This window comes from Gambusia affinis, linkage group LG03, assembly GCF_019740435.1.
Source record: "Gambusia affinis linkage group LG03, SWU_Gaff_1.0, whole genome shotgun sequence".
In the NCBI taxonomy this organism is placed as follows: domain Eukaryota; kingdom Metazoa; phylum Chordata; class Actinopteri; order Cyprinodontiformes; family Poeciliidae; genus Gambusia; species Gambusia affinis.
This window is the reverse complement of record NC_057870.1, coordinates 6,050,202-6,076,170: the sequence shown is the minus strand read 5'-3', so window position 1 is coordinate 6,076,170 and position 25,969 is coordinate 6,050,202. Positions and strand designations below refer to the sequence as shown.

At 41.2% G+C, this 25,969-nt stretch overlaps 1 protein-coding gene across 8 annotated transcripts in view; it reads left to right on the top strand.

The window, feature by feature from the left end:
* arvcfb (ARVCF delta catenin family member b) overlaps nucleotides 1–25,969 on the top strand; it is a 220,842-nt gene that overhangs the window by 133,213 nt on the left and 61,660 nt on the right. For 7 of the 8 annotated variants that reach the window (XM_044111816.1, XM_044111820.1, XM_044111814.1 and 4 more), the window contains 4 exons: nucleotides 4,230–4,397; nucleotides 5,624–5,644; nucleotides 14,648–15,288; nucleotides 23,867–24,372. In XM_044111816.1, the coding sequence (XP_043967751.1) occupies nucleotides 4,230–4,397; nucleotides 5,624–5,644; nucleotides 14,648–15,288; nucleotides 23,867–24,372 (1,336 nt within the window). The remainder of the gene's footprint in view (nucleotides 1–4,229; nucleotides 4,398–5,623; nucleotides 5,645–14,647; nucleotides 15,289–23,866; nucleotides 24,373–25,969) is intronic. The other variant, XM_044111819.1, reaches the window with a different exon arrangement.

Genomic DNA, 25,969 nt, shown 5'->3' with positions numbered 1-25,969 from the left:
TGAATATGGAGAGTTCACCCAGAGTGTCCTTATCCAAAGCAACATAAATCCTTCAGTCAATTACCGTAATGATGCATTCAGTTCACAGGATGGTAGACGGTAAAAATTTTACAAGATATTGTAATATCTTTTAGCAATATTTTGGGGAAAACAGACAACCAATTTTTAAGTTAAAATTTCACAAGTATCAATCAATCTAGACAATTCTAGTCCTGGTTTTCATACTTGTCAAACGTTTAGGTGTCCAAATGCCAAACAAAACACTGAATAAAAGCCTTATCTTCTGTGTTTTCTAAAAGAGTTTTTAGATATCAGATTTTGTTGGAAAGTATCAACCAAAGATAATCTGTACTCCATAATTTTGTATTTATTTATTTTTTTTATTAAAAACTGAGCCATGATTGAAAAATATTAAACAGATGTCAGTTTTACGGTTGCTAGCAGTTTCAAGTCTTTTTATCTTGACTGTCACTCTGTCACGGTTTCTTGATTTTTAGTAGACAAATGAATTTAAGTCCGTGAAAGCTTTTTTTTGTTCCATAGTGTTCTTGTTCTTTACTAGCTGACTGGACTACTCAAAAAATACTTTCTTACTTTAAAATAGACTCTCTAACCTTAACCTCTATTTACATTAAAGTTCCTTGAAATATTATTGCCAGCATCAGGTTATGTTCAGAGTAAATATTGGCTAATGACTAGTATCTCTAAAATTACGCCACTCATGTTGGAGTAGTCCAGTTGAATTTTTTGGTTTATCCTTTTATGGAAAAACATTCCCTATGGTTTTGAATGCTGTGCAGACGGATGGATTTTTGCTCTCTCGGTTGTTATAGTGTGTAACCGTGGCAACAAAGTGTTGTTTTCACAACTAGAAGCAGCTGATTAGCATATAAAAGGTTCAGATTTTACCTGAGCTATGACCCAAATCCTAGAGTGTTTTAAAAAAGGAAACATTATGGATCTCTTCAAATGGCCAATAATCATATTCCTGACTCCTGAGAAGTGACAAAAGCAAAACAGGTGGATTAGCAGTGCTTGCCAACAATCACTGAGGACATTCTGCAGATTAAAAAACAGCGTCTCTGTTGGGTTGACATGATGTTTGACTCTGACCATCGAAGTGCTGTAATTCTTTTCTGTATTACTCTCAAAGCACATTTTCAGGGAGAGATTGTTGCTGCCTGGATGCCAATGAATCCCAGCAATATATATTTCTGACCTTTCGCTGCCTAAAGCAAATTTTGTACACTTAACTTGTGTTCCTTTCACTGCACTTTCTATTTTGCAATTTGTGACTCCTCAAATAAGGCTGTTTTTGTTGCCAGCACGCAGTCAGGAGGGTAATTCACATTTAGAATCGAGCATTACAGGCATGCTGATTGCAGGGAACTAATCAGCTCTGACCTTTTCTCTCTCTGTAGGTCTCTCCCTGTAGAGCGGGGCGGTTTAGCCTCAGGTCAGCTGTTTGAAAAAAAAAAAAAATCTTTTCGTCAGCTGGTTATTGACTGCTTAAATAAACGGGTCTCTTTCAGTAGAGCAGATAGCCTAGTTGGTCATTAGTTCCATTATTGGTTCTAATGGCTGAAACATTCTCATTGGAACCCTTTTTTCCACATCTAATGGCTAAACTGACTTCTAATTGACTCTTGAGTTACTGGATAAAGTGGAGCAGGTGCACAGTGTCCGTTTTCGTGCCCTTTATGAGGTGATATTTATCCCTAAATGTCAGCTCTGGTCTTTTTCCCATCTGGGGCAAAGAAGCAAGAGGACCAAGGGATTAGGCAGAGAGATCCTCAGCCTAAAAAGTGCAAACGTTTGACTGAACAAGAAAGACTGGAGATCAATGAGGACTTTTTGGGGGCTTTGAAGCCGGAAAAAAAGCTGCAGAATCAATGAAGAGCTGTTCAATTATTAGTGTCTTCAAAGACTTGAAGAAAACAGGCAGTCTCCCTCGACAAGCTGTCACCTGAAGAGTTTCGACAAAACGCAGGGGAGGAACAACTGTGAAACTTTCTCCTTGATCTCACCCCGTCCATCTCATCAGCTTTTTGTAGCTGATTGAAAAAGACTCATTGGATTAGATTTTTGTCGTAATTGCTTCCGAAGACTTGTAAAATGAGGAAAATTTCAGATGAAATTTCTGGTTGTTAATTGAGTTGTAGTTCATTTGTCTATAAAGTTTGGTTTGTTTGGAAAGGTGTGTGTGTGTGTGTGTGTGTGCGCGCAATCGAACTTTATTGCGAAACTAAAAAGCAAACTCTGGTTCGCCTAAACGCCTAGTCTCAGTTCGGTTGAAGTGAACTCTGGCACAGTTTGATTTCATTTGTGGATGCAAGCGGACCGGATACCGCCCCAAAAGCAGGAAACTCCCACACCAGACAGCTGGGGGCTTTCTGGCAAAATGCAACCAAAACAAATACCAGAGTCTAGCACTATTGGGAGAATTGGCTGGTGGTCTTTTGCCAAAGACCAAAAGAGAAATTCAACAACTGCTAACATCTGATGCCGCTCCGTTTTATTTACATTTTGTGAAGAAGGAAGTTTTGCTCAGGGTCATCTTCTGATGTTGTGTGTCACTTCCTTCAGTAGTTCTTGCTGCCAAGCCACCACAGGCAAGGAGGGGAACAAGTTTCTCAAAGGGTTTGGTTCGTTTGACAGTGAGTGCAGTGTGAATGCGAACAGCAGCAGCTGGAAATGTAACAAATGTTGCCACTTTAGTCCCCAATCGAACAGAGTCTCCAGGACCATCAGGTGTGGAAACACCCTGAAATTAGTTAGTTGGGCACATTGCATCAACGTGACAGGCATTTTTATAAAGCAATTCCAGCTTCAGCAGTACGGTCGGCAAGTTCACAAACTCCCTGTTTCCTCTCTTACCAGGTCATCAGAAAAAGTTCCCACTGACTCCTCTACTCTGCCTCCCTCCACCTTCCCTGTTACTCGTGATTTCCTCTTGCTCTCTTGGCTCCCTGCTGTTTTGGTTATCTGTGATTGCCTCAAATGTCTTCCTTCCCCTCTCCATCATGACAGCTGTAATTTTTGTCCCACTCTTGTGCACCAGCAGTCCACGCCAGGGCGTTGCACGTCCAAACACTGGCTCCGTATTGTTTCTTTTTATTTATTTATTTTCTATCAGCTGAAAATGTGGCAGGAAGCATATTTTTCTCAAGGCTTTTTTTTTTATCAGGTGAAAAATGTGGAACTCAATACTCACGACACCCATCATGGATTTTTTTTTCAAAACCATGACCTCCCAGTAAAATGTGGATCAAAAATAGTCCTTCCAACTTTCACAGAGTTTCAGTGATTGGTGTGTTGGGAGGCGTTTGCTGCTCACTGTGTCTGCGTTACGGAGAATGCTGTTTCCTTTTTCCTTCTTTTGTGCGTTTGAATTTTAGATGAACAATTGCATACGTTTGTTAGGTCAACAAATGTATGTAACTTCAGTCTTGTAAGGATTTAGAAATCCAGGTGCTCAGTTTGGTTCCAGAAAACTTTGACTAAAGCCATTTTGGTTATTTTGTGGAATCTGTCCCAATTAGAAGTGGAACATTTTGGGGACTTTTAGTGGTTTCGCGAAAATCTGTATGGGTTTCCTACAAGCGTCTGACAGTTTGCTTGAAATGTCCTGGAAATTTCTTTTGGGAAAATTGGCGAGCTGTAGAGTTAAATTTGCGCTAAAGTCCCAATTTCCTTACAATCAATAGAACATATTATTACACTTGAAGTCAGTACCAATGTGTATCTGAAATCTTGTCTTGCTGGGAGTTCATATTGTCAATAAGAATGCAGGGATGCAAATAGTCTATTAACAGCTAACAATGTAAAGTGCCTAGCTTTAGTTGTTTTACATTTTGTACGCAGTTATTTTTTTCTATTTCTTCGTCACAATCATCATAATTTATCTCACGGTCTCAGTGTAATAAAAACCCTTTTTATTTCTTTCAAATTAGTTTCCACACTTCCTGTCTACCTAAAGCAAACGCGTTGCATTTCAAATCACGAGAGGCGTTTCAGCAGGCTTACGCACGACGCGCCTCTCCTCTGCTGCATCTTAATGCGGTTTGTCGCTATGGCAACACAGATGCAGGTTTATCTTGCTGTATGTCTAACAGATGATTACCTAGAAGTTGTTTTCCCGCCATGCTGTGCAACAGCGATTAGGAAAATCTGCTTGTTGACCCCTGATTGCTTTAATTCATCCCCATTCCCCACTCCTCTCTGTCCAGGAGCAGAGCCCCGGTAACGCCACGTCCCTGGCTATGATGCAGGAGCCGCAGGAGCCGCAGGAGGTGGTGGAGGAGACGGTCACCATAGAGGAGGACCCCGGCACCCCCACGTCTCACGTCTCGGTGGTCACCTCTGACGACGGGACCACGCGGCGCACAGAGACCAAGGTAATACGAACGCTCTGTGTCTTCTTGACAGAAATTAGATATAGATGAGGCGATTGAATAGTGTGGGGTTTTTTTTTCTTCAAAATCTATACTTTCAACCTGAAACTGCACAAAATCTTACCCAATATTTTTGGTCCAGTTTCTAGTTGTAAATATCTTAGTAAGTTAAAGTTATAGGATGAAACTATCTTACAAGTAACTTTTCAGCAAGACATATGAGCTTGTCAATAATTCCTTAATACTGATGAAAAAGTACTTGTTCCTCATGCAGATTATTTCACTAAAAACAAGCAGGCCTGTTGCAATAAGCAATAATTCAGTTAAATTAAAAAAATTAAATTGAGCTCAATAATTTCCATCTGCATAATTTATTATTTTTCCTCTTTTCCCTTCCTACTCAAACCAGGATGATAAAAGTCTTGAGCCTTGTGATTTGATCTCAGTTAGCTCTTATTTTGAAGGACAATTGTGTTTACATAGACGTCATAATTCATTTTATTTGTTTCTTTATCTTTGGATATTTAAAATGTCTCCTAGTTCCAGTGTTAAATATTCCTAAGAATTTAAAGTTTATTGATCTTTGAGAATGTGTTCTTGCATTATTATGCTTGAGAGTTACGTCAGAGCAACAATATTATTGTTTATCGCGATGACTTCTGCGACAATTTATTGTCCAGAAACATTTGTTATCGTGACCGGCCTAAAAGCAAAATATTTTCACCATGTTATAAGAAATAATTTGCTAATGGAATAATTGCATTTTTTGCCAATATTAAGGAATTATATCCAATATCTTGGTGAAAAGTTACTTGTTTTATCTTATTTCAAGTGTGCTAGGATATTTGCACTAGAAAGTAGACTAAAATTTCTTGGTAAGATTTTGTAGTTTTGGAGTGTGGCACGAAAAAAGTACAGCTTAGTATGACGCCTAATAGCATTTGCGGCAGTCGTTGTAGCCTATAGATCCAGATGAATTCAGAGTGTCAAAATGAATGCCATCCAGCAGCATACTCTGCTCGCAATCCCAGATTTCCATTATTAGGGAGGCTAAATCCCGTAATCCTGCTCCCGAAAGAGGAGCCCTCCCCCCATGCTCACAGCTTTATTTCTGTTTATTTCTTCTTATTTCTATCAGTCAGTTTTTCAATCATTCTCCCAGTTGTGTGCTTCTCAGAAACCCCCTTTGTTGACTTTCTCTCCACTGTGTTTTGTTGTTCTTCTGAAAGGACATGTCAACCAATGTGAAGGTGAGTGTGGTTTTACGTTCTGCTGCGGCTTCTGTCTCCATGCCGCTGATGTGTGCCCACACACTGTACAGCAGCCGTGCACAGCACAGTCTGCGGCTTTTCAAGCTAACACAATTGACCATGTTTTAAATCACAGCTTGCCGCTTCCACCTCTCCAGATAATCTATCCTTAGTAATACTGTCTTCTGCATGTTTTGCTCCTCTTAGTCTAAAGCGCCTTTAGGGCAGCAATGCAGCATAATTTATTAATATTGATTGTAACATTAAATCCAGACATGTAATAAAAATTCAGGTAGACATGTATGTGTTTTAGTGTTCCAGTAATGTATTGGAGAATGTGTTGAAAACAAGTTCAAGTTGTCATCCATAATCTGTAACCACATGCTGACTAATGTGTTCACAGGCTGCACACCACTTCTAGAAATGTCAACAAATTATACCCTCATTAACCCAATGTGTTTCTATTTTAAATATGTTGCGAGATGTAGCACACGATCTTCTTCGTGCATCGAAAAGGTACACTGTCGTAATATTTCTGTTTTCAGGTGGATTGATTTCAGATAAAATGTTTTTTTTTTTTTTTTTTTTTTTCTTTAGTCACACTTTACGGGGCATCAACGTCTGCAAAAATCACTGCAGACCCAGAATGGAGAATTTCTGTCAAGTTTGGTTTTGGAAAAATAAAATCAGCTGAGGAATCTGTTGCCATCGTTTCGTGGAAGAGGAGAAATTCTTTCAGTCTTGAGTAGAAAGTTTTGGTGGACTGGTTCAGAGTTTATCTTCTACTCTCATTTGCTCCCTTTTCCTTTTAATTGCTTTTAAGTGAAATCAAACTTCTCCATGATATTCTACATGCATCAAGTACTGCTACTACACATAGAACAGTGTTTTAAATTACTGTGTAAGGAATAAACAGTCCTGATTGCATAATAAGGAGGAAAACATCGTTTAACAGCTGTAGACTGATGCTTTTCCCTGTTAGCCTGTTCACTGTTAATGACAACAACAAGCTGATAGCATCATGAATCAAAAATCATGCGTAAAGGTATCTTGAGGTAAGAAAGTCCTCATTCTGCTGTCTTTAGCATACTGCTCAGAGTGTTTCCCACTAAGTGAGTTGTTAATGTTAAACATTTTATTTTTAGTCATAATTTTCTAAAGTTTTATCCATACATCAGGCTCATAACAGAAGTACATTGATGATTTTTGTTTCACAGGAATGAGACGGGAGAGTTCAGCAGGATTTTCGGAGAAACTGAAGACTTGACTTTTACAGATTGATAGAAAGAATCTCTAAACAAACTTTGAGGGTTTTTTCCACACGTAATCTCTGTTGGACATTTCTTGTGAAAAAGCGTTCACAAAATCTCCCTTTTTGTGTTTCCATTAACTAAAAGAACAGGGACTAATAGACCCCAACAGTGTTTAAAGAATCACTGTCTGGTATTTTATTGTCCAGTCTTGGTTTGATTATTTCAGATTTTAAACTTTAGAATTATCCAGTGCAGTTGAGCTTTGAAGAACATTTTAGTTTAGTGATAGGATGCTCAGAAACAAGCATCGGTATGCTAACTATTAGCTGCAGATGTCGTTCTCACAGTTCTTACAAGTCATTCATGTTTTCTGACACTCTGCCTTTATTTTATTTCTACTGTATTCTTAAATTATTGCAGTACAAACAACTTGAGTGCTGATGGCTTCTTTATAGTTTTTTGTATTATTATTATTATTATTTGCCTGGGCAGTATTTATTAGTCTTTATTAGAACTACTTCCTTTCCTGTTTCAGAGTACGAGTTTGAAACCTAGATTCAGGGTGCGAAGCTTTTCGTTATTCACCCTTTTATATAGCAAAAGAGAAACCTTGTTTTATTCAAGCTGCTTGTTTGCCAAGAGGGGACAGTTCTGCTGTTTTAAGTCCAGACATGCTGAAAAAGAAGAAATGTTTAATTATTAAGTGAATTTACCGTATTTACGCAACGTGCTTCCTTTTGAGGATTTTCACTCAAGGATCTCGCACAAGGTTGGTCAAAAAGGAAACTCACATTTGGCATTTGTTTTTCCTCTACGGCTAAAAGCTGTGCTAAACCCTGGCAGTCGGATGTATTCGCAGAACATTCCTGGTAGTGACTCGTTATCAAATAACAAAAATCCATTTTAAGTTGTCGAGACCGCTTAAAGACTCTGTGCTAGATGCCCTCTTTAGATGAGTCTGGACTTATTCCACATTTTCAGTCATACCTCCATAGATTATAACCTTGCTTTGCAGCGTTTTGGATGCAGATAGCAACATCGCTGCAGTAAGTCATTCCCCTTAGGCCATCAGATGAGTGGAGAGAGCACAGTGTGGAGCTTCTAGTCCAGGGACTGTGAAGCTGTAATTAAAAAGCCAGCTCTAATCCCTCATAAGGGAGGACCCGTTGCCCTCCAGCCTGTTTACTGCGAGGGGATTGGCCACATTCACACTCTTTCTCACACTCAAATGTTTTATGCACTGGATGGGGGGGAAATAACTTGCTAGGAATAATGCACACCAATGAGTGCAGCAAAACATCACACTAATCAAAGGCTTTGCTGAAAACCAAGGGGAAGGAAGGACACAAGTTTAAAGGCTCTGGCACCCTACTGAATGGAGGAGTTGGGTGTTTTCTTGAAATTACTTTGCAGAGTAAAGCAGATTAATGTTGAGGGTGAACTTCAAATGGATCCAAACTCTTAGCGTGCCATCCGCTCTCATCATCTCGTCCGTGTGTTGGTTTTACCTCTTTTCTCTTCCACCTCTCCAATCATTTGTCAGCAGCTCACAGATGTATTTCTATGCATGTCTGTTTCTTTTGAACCGAACGTCTAACCATGCTGTGTAATTCCAACACGATTCTGTTCCTTGATGGTGATCCCACGTCTAACTGCTGGAAGATGAAACGCAGAAGCTTCTCTCGTCGTCTTGATCTGCCAGCAGAAAAGTTGCTTCTGTGGTAACCATGTGTTTTGGCGATAAACTTTCAGCAAAATCTTTAACAGAATACTGTGAAGTGAACTGAAACGCAGTAGCTGCTGTAAATAGATTACAGGGTACAATTCAGCAGGGTTGCCAACGCCGATTCAGAGTAACTCATAGCTGACAAGTACAGATGTTACTGTTTTTTATAACTAATGGCGTACAAAAAAAAAAGATATTGTTGTCTGCCATCAAGCAAACTCCCCTACAAAGATCACAAATGTTTAAAAAGTTTGAAGTTGGTGTGGGAAGCCTCTGACGATGGACAGCGATGTTCTGGAAGCAGATGCTGGATAAACTATATGGTGGCAGACATTCATCAGCAGAGTTTGAACTAACACCACCAAAAATTGTCAGTCAAGAACCCCTTCCAGTTCATACTTGATGTTTCCTCCAGGTTTGCCGCCCATGTAGAATATTTAACCGGTTCCCTCCATGTTTGTGACTAAACAAGGTAAATGTAAATCATACAAAGGGAACCCACTGGATTCATGGGTTTTAGCCACCACAAGCAGCAAAAACAGCTGAACTCCACAGTCCCCCCTCTAGCAATGCTTATAATAGTTCACACACCAAATATACTTTAATATGGATTAAAAGGGACAGTGGAAACTGTCTTGGCTATTACCACTTGAGCTTGCAACCTTCGGTCTTTCTTTTTCCTGCATTTGGGGGATCCAGGGTATCCTCACCAACGAATAGCACTCCTGGGTTGATTGCTTTGGAAGCTCCAGCCAATAGCGTGTCAAGCAGCATTGTGCCTAGGTATTTTATCTTCAAAGCTGCATTTTCTATATCTTTGACGTGCTGTACAAAAAAATTGACAAATAGGATTTTTCACAAACAATTATGGCGTTCCAATAGGTGAAGCCACAAAGACTGAACTGCAAATAGGTGGTGGGGTCCTTGTATAAGTTTACCAATTAATGTATAGTGGGTTGGCTTTTAGGTCATGGTATGGTTAATGTTGCAGTTCGGTGAAGATGTTAGAGCTTGATGGCCGAAAATTTCTGGATGTCTGGAATTTTTGACTAAAAGTGGTGAGGCCTGAGAGTGAACAGACCCGAGAATGAAACTTGATATTTTCTCCCCACATCCCCCTCCTGACTGCCGTATATCAGCTTGAGTACCATGATGAGATGCAATACGTCAACACACTCTGACCCACAGCTTTGAAGGATGTTGGGAGGATTCTGGTAGGGAGTGATGCTGGTGGCAGTTTCCACTTCTTTTTTTTTTCTTTATCAAGGGAGGCCATCAGAAATCGGGACTTGGAGGAACTTACACTTATCTACCCTCTCTGCTACATGGGCTGTGACGCTGAGAGTTGCGGCTTCAGATCTTGACCTCTGGGAGTTGATAATCATCCCTTCCCTCTTGTGCAATCTCTCATCGCTGGTCGATTCATTTCCACTAAACTGATTTACCATTCCCGTTAATCCAGCCCCACTACTGTGGTATCATCTGCAAATTTAATGATCAAGTTTTCCTCATGCAGGGATGCAAAGTCTAAATTGTTAAAGCAGATTAACTACAGATTCTCCCTACGATTTCTGCTCATTCAGTTTACAGTCAATTGGCCCGCAATGTGTAGTAGAGTCTATGGGCGCATGTAAACAGTCAATTATATCCACTTTCATCCTGCTGCCCCAGTGTGAAATACTTTCCCTTGGCCAGCATCCAGACACTCTTTCCTGCTGGCAGAGAGTCTCCATGAGCCAGACATTTTCGACTTGGACCAATAAAAGCCGCATTCCTTCTCCTCTCCTCTGGATATGAGCGAATGAGAGTTGCGGTATACCACCTAAACAAATAAAGTCATTTTATTGCCCCTGAACGGGCTTGCTAGCCGACACTTGAGCAGGTAAAGTGGGCGGCGAGTTAAAACGTTCAGCTCAAAATAGTAAATGATCACAGTCTGCTTTTAAAGTCAGAACTGTTTATTCTTTCAACAAAGCAACGAGCGGTTTCTGTTCAAGTCGTCTTCGCAAGAAGCTCTTGCTTGTGTGAAAATCAGTGGCACACACAGCTTCCTTAGCAACATGATTTAGTGCCTCCTCCGGTCTCGACTATATACCCAGCCTCCACACACATGGATTCTCCCGTTAAAAAGTGGTAATAAAACATCTTACATTGCTTTGAATGGATTTTCTCTGTCTTTACGCCCATTTTTAACAGCCTGGCAAACTAGTAAGGACCGCGTCTAACTGCCTGCGATTGTTTCAAACTTTATTCCTACCAATGTGATTTTTAACATTTTTTTTCTGTATTCTAAACACATAATATCATTAGAGTTGCTACATTTGTGTATAATTACTCTCACTATCAATTCAGCAATTCCCTTTGAGGTGTGTTTGCCCCACTCTGAAACCCAGGTCCCTGGTCTCTCCTTTGCGTGATGGTTTAACATCTTGTGAAGTTGGGCGTACATCAAAGGGTGTTTGGAAATGGGTGATGGATCCACTCGCAACCCTTGCAGATTGCCTAAAAAGCTGCAACAGTACATGCCAGCTGGGCATGTCGAGGCAGGGAAGCTGTAGCATCAAACCCTCCCCTCAGCTTCTAACAGCCATAATAAAATGGAATAAATGATGACTGCTTCTTAGGTTAATGTGAACATAAACAGACTGCATTTGTTGCTTTGGTGAATGGATAGTGAAAAAAGTGCAATCTTCTTTAGTTTGAGTTTTTCGGTATTAGGACACAGTGACAGGATCTGGTCTAAGAAACGCTTAGGTCTAATCAAAGTGTGCACAAATTCACAACAATCCGAGATAAAGTGAAAATGGAGACGCAATATGTAGTTTAAAAATAGACACCTTTGCAGCAACCTTGATTAAATGAATGTATTTATATTAATTAATCTGTCTATCTCCTTTAAATGTAGGAGTGAACATTATTGATCATGTCACTTATTATTTATCGCAATGAGATGAGAATCTTAATTTATCATTGTCACCATAAATTCCAGTTAATGTTTAAAAAAACTTTATTGGGATTAATTTGACTATTTTCTTCATTTTGATCAATGAGAGTATCAGTTAAGCCTGTCACAAAAACATATTTTGCTGGATGATAAATTGGCCCAGAAGTTATTGCGATAAGTGATAATATTGTTGTTTTGAAACCATTTTCATAATAATGCAAGACCACTTTCTCAAAAATCAATACACTTTACATTCTAATGAACATTTGACACTTGACCTGGAAGACTTTTTAAATATCCAAAATAATTAAGCAAGACATCAAAAACAACATCCACTTGTGTCATCCACTTTTTGGTAGAAAAACAAAAAAAATCATGCAAATAAAAATTATTGAGCTCATTTTAACTTATCCTGCAATTAGTTGATTTATTGCTTATTGCGACAGGCCTACTATCAATATATCAATACATGTTAAGTTGTGATTAAATGCAGTGAATGTGCAACTTACTCATACAAATCCCTTCTTTTTTATTCTACGAATGGGAATGTTTTTCAAAAGCAGTTTTTGTGGTGCTGTGGTTGTTGCATCATAAAGTCAGAGCTATAAACTTACCTAACAAAGAAGTAATGAATAGTTATTGTCATGTTTATTGTTTCTGCAGTAGCACCATAAAGTATTGTAATAAAACTTTAAGTCCATATCGCCCATCACTAAGCACAGTTATATGTTTAAACAGTGTCTTTAAGTAAAGCAATCTGCAATAATCTTTGAGAACTAGTTGTTTCTGTACATCAATCGAAATTGAGAGATATTCTCTTTTTTTATTATTCAGGCATTTAGCAAATAGTTAACTTTGGTGATTCTAATTTACCTAAAAAGAGGTTTGAGTTGATGTAACTTAAGGCTGTGAAGAAAAACAGGTGTACGTTATAGTATGCATAAAAATCGCTTGTTTCAACTGTACTTACTGTTAGAGCTCCGGATGGATGCCTTAAAAGCCGACTTTGGTTGATGAATTACAAAGCTAGCATTGTGATTTTTGTCCTGTTCTAAAGCCGACCTGAATCCAGCAAATGAGCTCTAAATTTTACCTGTGCAAAACCCAGGCGGACTGGCATCGAAAACAAACTACTCTGTAATTATTTGGAACATGGAAATGAACCTTGACGTCCCTGGAATGGGCTTTGTTATGTAGCTCAGTCAGGGTGTAATCAAGAAACGAGGCCAGTGTAAATTTCTATTTGTTTCAGCCAAGTTAATGAGGATACCATGTTAAACAGCCAATCTGTGGTTTGTGCTTCTGCTCCTGGCACCCCCTGTGTAGCATGGGTTTATTTTTCCTGGTAATTTCTGATATCTCGCATCTCTCTGTCCCCGCTGCTGATTAAAGATGAAATTGTATCTTTGATTCAATAGTATAGAAAGCACTTTACAATTACTTGGGCTGTTGATCGACATTAAACCTCTTGATTAGCGGGATGGGAAGGGAGCTTTCTTATTATTGCTATTTTTGTTTCTTTTTTCTGATCCAATCAGCTCGGGTCCGCTCCTATCAAGTGGAAATTAACCTCTCTCCAACACCTTTTCCAGACTAACATGAACTCCACCAATCGTGCACATTTGCAGACGATAATATATTTTCATCAGCCTCATTCATTTTGAAGATGAATTTATAACCTCGGCCAAAATAGGCAATTATTGGCCACAGGAGAACTAACTGGGCGCCTAAATTGTTTTCTGTATGAACGGAGAGCCTGGAGACAGAGCTGGGCTTGCTGTCTGTCGTCGCTATTCACACAGCCTACAGCAGAGGATATAAAGATATTAAGCCAAAAGAAGGGAGTGGGCCTCAGAAATGGATGTATTCTGGTTTGGTAGTGTCGTCCCCCCCAGCCACAGAATGGGATGCTAACGTTTTCCCTAGAGTGCTAACAGGATACAGGATCTGCAGGATTTGTAGATTCACATGTCTGTTACATCAAACTCTAGGAGACTCAGTCTGCTTTCATTCTGTGTGTGTGCAATATTCTGGATCTGAATGTTATGTTCAGCAGTATATTGTATGTATGGAAGAAATAAAAAGAGCCGTGGTTTTTTTCCCCCCCTAAGCATTATGCCATCATTTGTCATTAAATATTTATAGTAGGAGCAGAGGCGATTTCACAGATGAAAACTGGATTTTATTAGTAATTCAAAACAAAACTGAATTGATTACATAGTTTTAAACTGCCCTCAGCCTTTTATATTAGAGATAAATGCAGCATGCATTACTAGAGATTTTTCAGGGTGTATTTAGAATATTGCCCATTACCTTTAGTCTCTAACTAATCTCTTAGTTAGAGATTTGAAAATGGGTGTTGATATTTCCTTATTCAGTATGTTTTATAACTTACAGATGTTGAAAGCTCAAAAGGAAACAAACAAAAAAAACAGCTGTATTCTGTTCCGTCTTCTTGTCAGCAGTGAAATCTTTCTTAGTCAAAATGAACCACAGACACGACATAACACCTGGTGGATAAAAGTTTCCCATTAAGTTCCTCATGTCTCTTTCCTATTGTGGTCACCTCACTGATCCTGAAGATTGCCAACTTTGAGTCTTCTTTCCTTAGTTACAGCATCCACACTGAAGATTGTTGTTGATCTCATAACCTCTTAGTACACTGGGATGTGGTGACATCAGAACAAGCTGAAAGTTGACCAATGCTGGTCATCATCAGTGCAAGTCTCTTTAAAGTATTGATAATTTCTATCACAGTAGCTTGAACATTGCTTTAAGTAAATTTATGTTTTTATAGTGAGAATGAAAGTCTCAAAAGTTGCTGCACCTGGTATTTTGTTGCTAATATGGTGAATTGTGTTTTTAAAGTAGTATTGTTGTGGAGTACTCTGAGGATGACAATCCGAGTGAAAAGAAATGTATAAAATGTTTTCTCTACTTTACATTCACCGGATTTAATTAGGTCTTCTTTGTTCAGATGTTGTCCACACAGCCAGAAAATGCCACAGTATTATTCGTTTGATGCAAAGAGCTTTAAATCTGTATCAATGTCTGACATATGCATCTTCCCCTCTCTCCAGGTGACTAAGATGGTGAAGACGGTGACGACCAGAACAGTTCGGCAGGTTCCTCTGGGTCCAGACGGCTTACCTCTGCCTGAGGGCTCATCCCCTCTGAGCAGCTACACCGACTCCATCGACCGACGATACATGAAGAACGGAGGCGAACGCTTCATCACACCCCAGGCAACCTCTACCTTGACCCGCGCCTACAACAACTCCTACAACGACTCGTATGTGGAGACACCGGAGAGCCAGTACATCCGTCACTACGGCCTCCACGACGGCTACGCGGATTTGACGGACAACTACGGTAGCCTGTCGCGTGGCGTCAACTTCCGGCCGCCGCGCTACCCCTACATGCCCAACAGCTACCGTCCAGAGAACAGCTACACTCTGCCAATTAGAAAGGACGACTACGGCCATGTGGCGCAGCCCCAGGTGCCCATGGGGAGCAGCACAGTGGATCTGAACCGCTCGCAACCTGAGCGATTCCAACCCGAGCCGTATGGTCTGGAGGACGATCGTCGCAGTTTGGGCCCCGAAGAAGAGGAGCCGTACGAGCTGGAACCCGACTACTCCACCGCCAACCGCCGAATTCTGCCGGGGACGAACCGGGGCCGCACTCACAGGGAACCTCTCCGCGATGTGCACAGGGTCAGGTAAGAAGACACTGCTAACCCCTGCGCTGTGTACCAAAGTCTGTTTTTTGCAACAAGAAGCAAACTCTTGCTAAATGCTTGTCTCATTGCCTTGTTCTTGAATCAGAGAGACTTGCTACAGAAAACATGATTCCTCTAAGAAAGGAAGCTTGGCAAAAAAAACTAATTAACTTGGATTGGCTTTTTCCTGTAAATGGACAGTAAACACGTGTTTGTGTCAGAGATTAAGAGGTGGGAACGATTTAAGATGTGACAAGACAGGAGGAGGATGAAAGGAGAGTAGAGGAGTGTGGCGGGATTTCAAGCAAACTTTCAGGACAGGAGGACAACTCCTGGCCTTAGGGGACAGGAAAAGACCCGTCGGCCCCTAACAATAAACCCTAAAAACCAACTGTTGTCTGCTAATAGCTCTCAGTCAGTTTGTTGTCAACCTTAGGAGAGCTTGGAGAAAAAACGTCCAGACTGAAGTAAATTGGACCATGGGATTGAAGCTGACTCAGCGTGTTAAAGATGTTTTTTTGATCACCGATCTGTAGCAGATGGGTATTTTCAAGCTCTCTGCTCTTTTCCACTAATCTGAGAGTTAAATGTTTGGCGTCTCGCCAGTTCCGATGGAACCAAGAGAAGAGGGCTGAAGAGCAAGAAAGGGAGCGAGGCTGGAACGTATGTGTTTGCTTTGGTCGTCATGGAGGACGGAACGGTACGCAGGCTTCAGGCTTCTTTAATTGAGCATACGCACTGGGTTTAAAGGTTCCCACATTGATGCAAAAGAGCAGAGGCCTAATCAGAGCCTCTGTCATTACACACTTGTGACTGTCTTGTGTCAAATACACACACACACTCAATAAAATCCCATCTTCAGAAAACAAGTCACTCCTCAAGAGACGCTTGCTATGACAGGCAATTTGTAACGTGCCTTATATGTGTCACAAACATCTCTAACAGCCACATGCATAGACACACCGTCGCTCATATGCACTCTAAAACACCAGCATGCATCTAGCTAATTTAAATAACAACAACAAAAAAAAACATACATTATCTAATCTTATCTTTGCATTTGCTTTATTTCCTTCCTTGAGTACAATTCCTTTCTTCCAGCCTAAGAACAGCTACTATCAGCTCCCCCTGCAGCACACAGCCTCTTAAGCTCTGAGGCTGTGATTAGTATTCTTCCAAGAAGGGACCAGCGTCTCCGAAGTGCTGTAATGAATCTTAGATTTAACGCGCTCTAATTACAGCTTATCATTTTATGCAAGCCTTCAATTATGCACAGACAAAAATGGTGATATTTAGTACTAAAGCGGCTTTCTGCGTCGGCGCCATGCGCCTATTTTGTCGCCACAGCGGACACCATTGTGCGTCGCCGCGCCGATGGGAATGATGATTTGTTGCCGGGGTTTGCTTCGCTTTTTCACTTCAGGGTTAATTCTAACTTTGCATTGTGGTGCATTAGGACCAACGGCGCCCTCTAAACACTGCCACAAGTAGTTTCACATGTCGCTTGCCGTCCTAATGACATAATAGCTACACACTACACCAGTCTGTTACTGTGACAACCCATTTAAAACAGAGCAGGCCCCATTTCTTCCTGTGAATTAGGACTGTAGATTGGACTTTCTTATGTTGCTTCAGCCATTCTCAAGCTGGTTTGGGATTGTTCTGCAGAAATCTTAGTGTTAGTGGAACGTGTCAAAGCAACATTAATATTTATGCTGGAATGCATTGCATTGCAAGGGGAAAAAAGGCTCAGAACTCAGTAAGCTGTCAGTGATGTTCTGGCTTGATCTGTGTGCCGTTCAGCATGCTTGTAGTGGCGCATTTATGATCCTCGCCTCATTTACTTTTATATTTAACATCTGCTAGTAATAGTAAAGTGGAATGTTTTTATGACCTTAACTCTTCTGTAAGGTAGAGGCATGGTGGCATTAAGCGCTGTCACTGTCAAACTAAATATTGTGTATTTATTTACCTTCTTTAGTCAGTATCTATTAGAGACACTTTTTTTCTGCTCTGTCTGTTTTGGGTCATTGTCCTGTTGAAAGTTGAATCTCCACCTGAATCTCAACACTTTTGCAGGTTTTATTTAGCTCCATCTGTCTTTCTGTCAACTCTGACGAGCTGAAGAAAAGCGAGCCCACAGCAGGATGTCATTTGGAAGATGTTTGGTCCGGGTCATGTACGGTTCTAATTATCAGCACATGTAGTGTGTTAACGGGAACAGCTTTGAGAATGAATGCCTTCTGGAACATCAATACACAACAACTTCATTTATACTGAGCCATTGGATGGCAGCGCCTCCAGTGGCCGTAGCTTTAGGCACCTGTCTACCCATGTCTTATGTTTGTTTTTTTTGTTCTTTTGGACGGACTTTACTGAAATGTCAATTTACCCCCTGGAGGACCAATAAAGGTATTCTTATTAAATTACTCACTAGTGGACACTACTTACCAATTAGGTAATCTCTAAAGTAGTGACATAAATAAATTTATTACCTCTTATTTGCTGTCATGGCATTAATTATTTTTGGATATGAGAATAAAAAGGAGCAAATGAGTGTGTGCACCAATATTTGAAAGGTCCGACCTGCTGATTCCAATTTTAGCCAATACTGATGATTTTCAGATCTTTGGTGAGGTGAACTAGATCGGTGGATAAGTTTGGATATATACGCCCTACTTTGTGTTGGTCTACAACCCCAATAAACATAATCAATGCATGAAGTTGGTGGTGAAAATCTGACAAAATCACATTTTTGTTTGACTGTTTTCTTGTATTTAGCCTGTCACAATAAGGACATATGCACTAAGTGGGGCGAGAGCATCTCTATTCCCTTTATGTCTGGACAAGTGGTGAACAGAATCTGAGTCCTTCCAACTCTAACACAGCCATTATGTCACAGTGTTTGTGTCTATGAGGACCTCTCTGTGCATGTGGGTGTCTTCATGTCACTGTGATTAATAGCCGCTTTGGAGCTGTGACAAACCACAGGGGCGTCTTAAAGCCGATCTCTAATGGCAATCCACTCTGCTCCAGCCTGCCCACCTGTATCCAGAAGTCACACACACACACGCACACGCACACGCACACCCGCACACACACACACCCACACACGCACACACACACACACACACACACACACACTTGGATATGAGCATGTGCACCCATGACCATAGCTGCTCACCACTTAATTGAGAAGGGTGGGGGTGTTTTAATCTAATCCACTGATGTTTATATACTGAGTGACTCATAAAAGAGATATGACCCTGGCCAATTGATCCACCTCCTCCCTGCTCACATACAGTGTCTTGAAAAAGTATTTATACTCCTAAATCTTTTTCACAGTTTGTGATTTTACAGCCACTTTATTGCATTTTGTTGAGGTTCTGTGTGACAGGTAGTATATAACTGTGAAGAGAAAGAAAAGTCGGAAAAACGTGGCATGGATGTGTATTCGGATCCCTTTTTTCTTCCTTGCATCCTGAAACCAGAAGTTTACATCCACCAAATTAAAACACACATTATTCTTCACTGCCTGAAGTTTAATCAGTCTGAATCACTAAAATTCTTTTCTTCTGCTAATCACCTCTATAATGACAAAAATAATATGATTTATTTGTTAATGTCTTCAAAACATTAATAAGCTTGGTAGCCTTGCCTGTAATCTCTGTCTTGGGTCACATGTTTTGGGTTTCCTTCCACAAGCTTCTCAGTAGTGTGTTGGCGTTCTGGTCCGTTCCGCCTGATATCTGGGCTTTACGATGACCGCACCAAAACATTGACTTTGTTGTCCGTAAGCCACTTTGTAACTACTTTGGCTGTATCTCCATTACAGACATTACAGCTGTGTGTCCAAGACCTAAGCTTTAACTTCTTGGATGATGGTTTTAGATGTTTCTTCAGTATGTCAGCATAACATTCTTTGCCGCCCCTTATACTTCACAGTTGACGGGGTGTTCGAAAGCTTACCAGCCTCTCACGTTTTCCTCCAAATGTTACGATGGTCAATATGGCCAAACAATTCCACTTTAATTTTGTCAGACAACAAGACACGTCTCTAAAACTTAAAGTCTTTGTCCCTCTGTGGATTTTCAAACCGCGATCTGGCTTCTAAATTTGTTTTTTAGCAATGGCTTCGTCCTCACTGGGTGGCCTTTCAGACCATATTGGCAGCTTTTTGATGGATAATGTTACTGTCTACCAGCCTCAGGCAGCATCTTCACAAGGTGTTTGTATTTTGTTCACGGATCGATCTGCACGTTTTGAACCAAAGTACACTCAACTCTTGATCACACAAGAGTTAAGTTGGACATTCCCATCCTGTACACAGTGGCACCCCAGCTTTCAAACACGGGTTTAACCTCCCTCCTAAGTCCCAGACCCTTTTTCAAGGTTTTCTTTATATTACTTGTTCAAATCCCATTCTATATGTTTGAGGTTTCTCACAAGCCTTTCCTCTAAATTATAAATGAAGCACTGAGACTTCACTTTGATGTTGAGGAAAATCTCATCTGAAAACCAAGACTTAATATCATGTTTTCTCTTGCAAACTCATCTCCACAATATCATTCACAGCTCAGAATGACCAATTTATTCCCCAAGGAGTATCGCTGAAAAGTCCATAACTGTATTGGAGAGGGGGGTGCGTGTGTGTGCGTGTGTGTGTGTGTATGTGTGTATGTGAGGTGCACACATTTTCAGAGTGTGTAATTCTTTTCAGTTTACCTCCTTTGATGGATCTGCAGAAGAGCAGCGTCACGTACGGCTCGAGTTGGGAGACAATGAAAGTTGCAGAGGAAACATGAAGAACCATGAAAGAGAGAATAGTGAGGATGTGCAACTGTCTCTTTATTCCGGACTTAAAATGAACGCGGCCACACAGGCCCCCTAAATGATCGTCCGGATGCTCCCAAACAGGCCGACCGTTGAGCAGCTCGGTTAATACGGGGAGGGTGATCTGCCGTAATCAGGCAGAGTGTATTGGCTGCAGAGGGGCCCTTTCAGGTCCCCTGAATGCAGCCATCCTGGTTCACACAATGCCGCCAATATAAATGCAAATCCTGACATTCCCGTCACTCAGTCTGCTTTACCAAAAGCCCTGCCGCATCGGCCCCGGATCTAAATGAGCCGCGATCCACACAGCTGTACATATTATCTGTGTGCCGATGTGTCTGCGTGACAAAGCGAGTGTAAAAAAAAAAAAAAAAACACAGTGTGGGGCATAATGAGCGAGAAAGCCGGAGAGAAATAGAGATGCAAAAGTGACAGCAGCGGCGGTTTATGTATGCAGGTCTGCTTCACGGCGATGATTCTGAGATTGTGAACTGCGCTCTTCCTTCGGCGGGTTATACTTGGCTCTGTTTGCCTCGTCAAGTCCAATATTGTGCTGCACAAAAAAAAATAAAATAAAAATTTGGGTGATGGCTTGGGTGGCGAGTGTGTGTTTACGTCTTAGTGGATGCTTTTAGTAACCACCAGCGCCTGTACGCACACATGCAGTTTTCTCATATTTTTTTTGCATCCAGTCTATCGTGTCACTCTGTGTTTTTGCCAAACCTTAGCGCACCGGTCTCTCTCCAGATTATGTTCTGTAGTCAGAATCTTGATTCGCCCCTCCTTCTACGCTGCGGGCGCAAGCTTGTTCAACAAGAAAAAAAAAAAAAATCTTTCCAAAGCTAGCATTTGGAATGCCAGCTCTATTTAAACTGAGGCTAGCTTTGTTTTCTTCAAAGTTTGTAGTTATTTATAGACGTGGAAGTGGATGAAGCATTTGCACGAATGTTGTTTTCCACAACCCCGCTGCTATTCTGTCTCTGTAACTTTTGGATCCAACTCCAGTGCCTTGCAAAATGTTGTATACTTCTGGAACTCAGTCTCATCTTGACATGTCACAACCCTACCAATCAAGATATGTTTAAGAGATTTTACAAGACAGACTAAGACAAAGCGGCTTTCACATTAAAAAAGCAAAACAAAACTGCAGAATAAACTGAAAACATGTCTTGAATTTACCTTACCTGAGCCTGAAGGTAACTTGTGTTACCTTCAGGCTCTTTTACTCCTAATACTCCTAAACATAATCTAGCTTCAACAATGGCCTTTAAAGGTTACTTAATTAAAAGAGTCCCTCTGTGTTTCTCAGCGTAGGTACAGATGTTCTGTGACGATCCCAGAGGTTTTTCAGAGAAAATTAGCGAACGGATAATCATGAAGACAAAGAAACACAGGAGACCAGTCAAGGATGAAGTAATGGGAAAAATTAAAGCAGTGTTATGTTATAAAATAATATCCCAAGCAATAAGCATCTCACGGAGCTCTGGGAATCTGAAAATGGGAGGAGTATGGCACAACAACTAATCTACTAAAACTGGCAATCCAGGCGAAGTGAACATGAAGCAGCCAAAACGTTCACGGTAACTCATGAGGAGCCACAGAGAGACGCAGCTTTTGTGCGATTATCTATTGACAACACAAGTTAGGCATAGACCTGGCACAGTAAGCAATAAATTAATCAATTGCATGATAAATTAAAACAAGCACAATAATTTTCACTTACATCATTTATTGTTTTCTCTTTTCTTTCTCTCCTTCTACCAAAAACTGGATGACTAAAGTCTTCAGCCTGGTGCTTTTGTCTCAGCCAGCTATTTTTGTTGAAGGACAATTTTGTTTACAGAGACTTTATAATTCATTTTATTTATTGTTTCTGTTGTTCTGTTGAACATGTCCAATATTAATTATTGATTAAAATTTAAAGTTATTGATCTTTGAGAATGTGTTCTTGCATTATTGCGTAGGTCAATGTTCTAGTGGGACACGCCTTTAAACATATTAAGGTATATTGGTATGTTAGAATGGCCTAGTCAAAGTCCAGAGCTAAATCTAGGCAAGAGTCTGCCACAGGAGTCTTTACATGTTTGTGTCCGTCAGTTTGGTTGAGCTCTGGCTATTTTGTTGTGAAGAATGATCAGAAATTTAAGTTTACAGAAGCTGGTAGAGACGGTGAAACTGCAGCAAAAGGTGGTTTGGAGTTGTAGCTGTAAAACGCTTTCAAAACGTGTGACCAACATCGGACTTGAAATGTTGATGCCACAGTATTTTTGCAAGGCACTGTATCTCTCTTTATCATCCAGCAGAAAAGGGATTTAGGATTTTTGACACATTGTTCAGGAAGGAGTTCATCTCTTATTGATTTCCGTGGCAGAGCGATGCACAAACTACAGTAAATGCCACAAAAGCCAATATGTTTCTGCGTGGCTTTTTGAAAGAGGGATACACGAGAGTCGAGGCAAGACGGCATATTGATCCCCTTCCAGTTTTCACTGAATGCCATAGAGAAAGCTGTAAAACCACATAATTAGCATAAAGCTCATTAAACGTGGGGCGCCATGAGTAAATTCTCGTCAGCAACCGACTCTGGACACCACCAACCACCATGAAAGATGGTGAGAGGAGACCATCTGGATTATGTAATGAGGGTAAACAAGTCTCACTCTGGTGGATGGGTGGTGGGGAGGGATGCTAAGTGCTGCGTGTAGCTACACAACACTTTAGTTTAGCTCCTAATGACAGAGCGCTGCTTCCTTTTTTTCTGCCTTTTTGTAGAAACAAAAAACATTTAAAACATTCCCTGACTTTGTATGTGGTGTCAGAAGTGGGAAGCCTTCTCAAGAGTTTAAAAAAAAGCAGACAAACACTCCTGTCGCTGGATTCAAACAAATACAGTCATCCATGTTCCTATGAAGAATGTATGACAATGTCTTTGGAGTGGAGCACCGTAGAGAACAGACTCTAAGGGACTTTGAAAATGTCGGATCAGTGAAGGACCCCCCACCCCCTCGGTGGACCACTTTGCTCCTTAATTCTGTCACCAGAAAAGCAGTTAGAGCTCAGTACTGTTTAAGTCCCCAACACTAATAGGAGAACTGCTAATGAGGGTAATGCTAGCAGAGAAATCCCAGAGTGTTGGTCATTAACATTTCAGTGACTGCATGCTAGTGTTTGGAGCTGTGAGCAAAGGGAGCCCTGCAGGCACTGTAGGGGCTCCTAGTCCTCCCTGGGGGAACTGCTTGGCTCTTTTCTCTGCCCCCTGGGGGAAGAAATATCAAATCCTTTTATTCTGGGTTCCTTTAAAATAAAAAGAAGACTTCACAGGTCTTTCCCTCAAAGCTTTTCTTTTTTTTTGTTGTTGTTGTTGTTCCTCTGTCTCTGTTGGTTTGCAATTGTTTCCTGTCTCCTAGTCGCTTTCTCTTCAACTTGATGTTTGTTGAAATCTGACATGTTTGTTACTCCTACTGACAGGAGGTAGGGAGCAGAATGCTGCAAATCATTTCGCTTATTGCAAAAGGCTGCCATCAGAGTCCCACTGACAAACCTGATGAGAACAGATCCAAACACCGGCTCACCTTGTCCTCTCCTCTAACTTTTCCCCTCATTAGTCAGTGAGTCTCACCTCCGTTGGCTTTTCTTCTAGCCTGTCCCCTGGCTGTCTGATTCTTCTCAGACAAATTCAAGTCACCCTCCATTTACCTCTTCCATCTAACGTGTCTTGACTGTCCTCCCTTCTGTTATCTTGCAGAGGGTACCCAGATGACCCCATTGAGGCAGAGCTGATTGATGAGCGCCACCCTTACATCCATGGTATGTATTCAGCACCACTTGCTCAGCCCGAGAGAGGAAGCATGGCCAGTCTGGACCGAATGGCCGGCCGGCGTTCACCTTCCATCGACAGCATTCGCAAGGACCCCCGCTGGCGAGACCCCGATCTCCCCGAGGTCATCGCCATGCTGGGTCACCCCATCGACCCGGTGAAGTCCAACGCCGCCGCCTATCTGCAGCACCTCTGCTACGAGAATGACAAAATTAAGAAGGACGTCCGCCAGCTGAAAGGGATTCCCGTTCTGGTCAGCCTTTTGGATCACCCCAAATCCGAAGTGCACCGCAAAGCCTGCGGCGCACTTCGGAACATCTCCTACGGCAAGGATAATGAAAACAAGGTGGCTATCAAGAACTGTGACGGTATTCCGGCCCTCATCCGTCTGCTGAGGAAGACCAACGACATGGAGGTTCGAGAACTCATCACCGGTAAGAGGAACAGTTCCCAATAAAAATACAGTTGTATTTTCTGTCTAAACTTTTCTAGATTTACACCGTGCTATAATGTCAGTTTTTCATCAAGACATACCTGGAGCTTCACTCTTTCATGCATGTTTGAGAAATCCCTTAATCTCCATGGCAACCATTCACTTGTGCAAAACGCCTGGGCGGCCCCCGCGCCTACAACTCCAACTCTCAGCCCCTTCAGACTAGCCAGCAGCATTTAGCAAACACCTGGTGGAAGTGCACGTTTGTGTAATCACTGTACAAGCTACTTCTCAGTGCAACAACTGTAAAAACGTTGTTCTAGGGTTAACAGAGGAACGATGTTGCGAGCACTAGTTTTTAAAGAGACAGAGGCCCAATTTCAAGGCATTAAATTATGATGTACAATTGCTTTCAAGTCATATCAAGCATCCTCATAACTTAAGGTAACAGTTTTGTGATTGTGCTATAAAGAGGATCTATGTGCATGGAAAATACATACTGCCTCTTTAAATAATTAACATCTGCTTACAGCTGCAGAGGGAGTAAATTCTTGTTTATGGGTTTTAAACGACTTATATTCAGAGGGGGAAGAAATTGCCACCGCCATATTTTATCCATCAAAAATCTGTGACTGTCACAAATTTCCCCCAACTTCCTTGTGATTATAATTCGATTTGACAGCATATAAACGCTGTACCATGATCATAAGTTTACGGAGAAGAACAGGGGGTTTTATTCCCTACCGCATCTGTCTCCGCTCTTCTCTCCTCTCTGTTCATCAGAACACAGAGCTGTGTGTCTCGCAAATCTCTCTAAGGTCTGTTACAGCTGCACATTACCATGCCGTTTGAAGCTCACACAGTCGTTCCAAAGTGAAATTGCTGCAACAGAATCAATAGGCTAAAAATCCTAACTTTTAATTACACGTTAAAGACTCTCTCTTTCGCTCTCGGTTTCTTGGCGAGAGCTCGGTTGACTCTGCTCCAGCGGCAGGAATTACTGCTAGGCCCTTTTTTCAGAGTCCAAAGTGAAAACAAAAAGTGTCCAGGTCTAATAGTCAAAAGAGGTCTTAATAAATTTGGAAAAAGAAACCCCATGATTATTCAGTGTGTAGTCGTCTGGCACTAACCTTACATATTTTCCTTCCTGTCTGCTCTTTGAAGCTTTAACTCTATGCAGTAGTTCTTTAGTTTGGCAGTCCTGTCTCTTTCTCTCCAGTTGGCTGCCATATCTTTTATATTCTGCGTTGCAGTGTGCTCCTAGTTATTGATACAAATTTGTTATGTTACAGCAATTCAGTGATGTTAATGTCTATATATCTGCTTGGACCTCTTACTTTATGTGATTGGTTTGTGTTGCAGGCGAGATTGATTTTTTTTTCTTCTCTCTTTCGCACTAAGCTACGTGAATCAAAGTTTGTCGCTAGGAAGAGATAAGTGTGCGCACATCGCCTGCAGAGCTGCAAATTACTCTCCCTTCTAATTGTGGATCCGATACATTTCTGTAAAAGACCTGATGCTGCACCGTAACGAGGAAGCTCTAAGTCTTGGAAGCAGATTTTATCACAGAAACCCCACGGCTCTTGAACCGAGCCGGT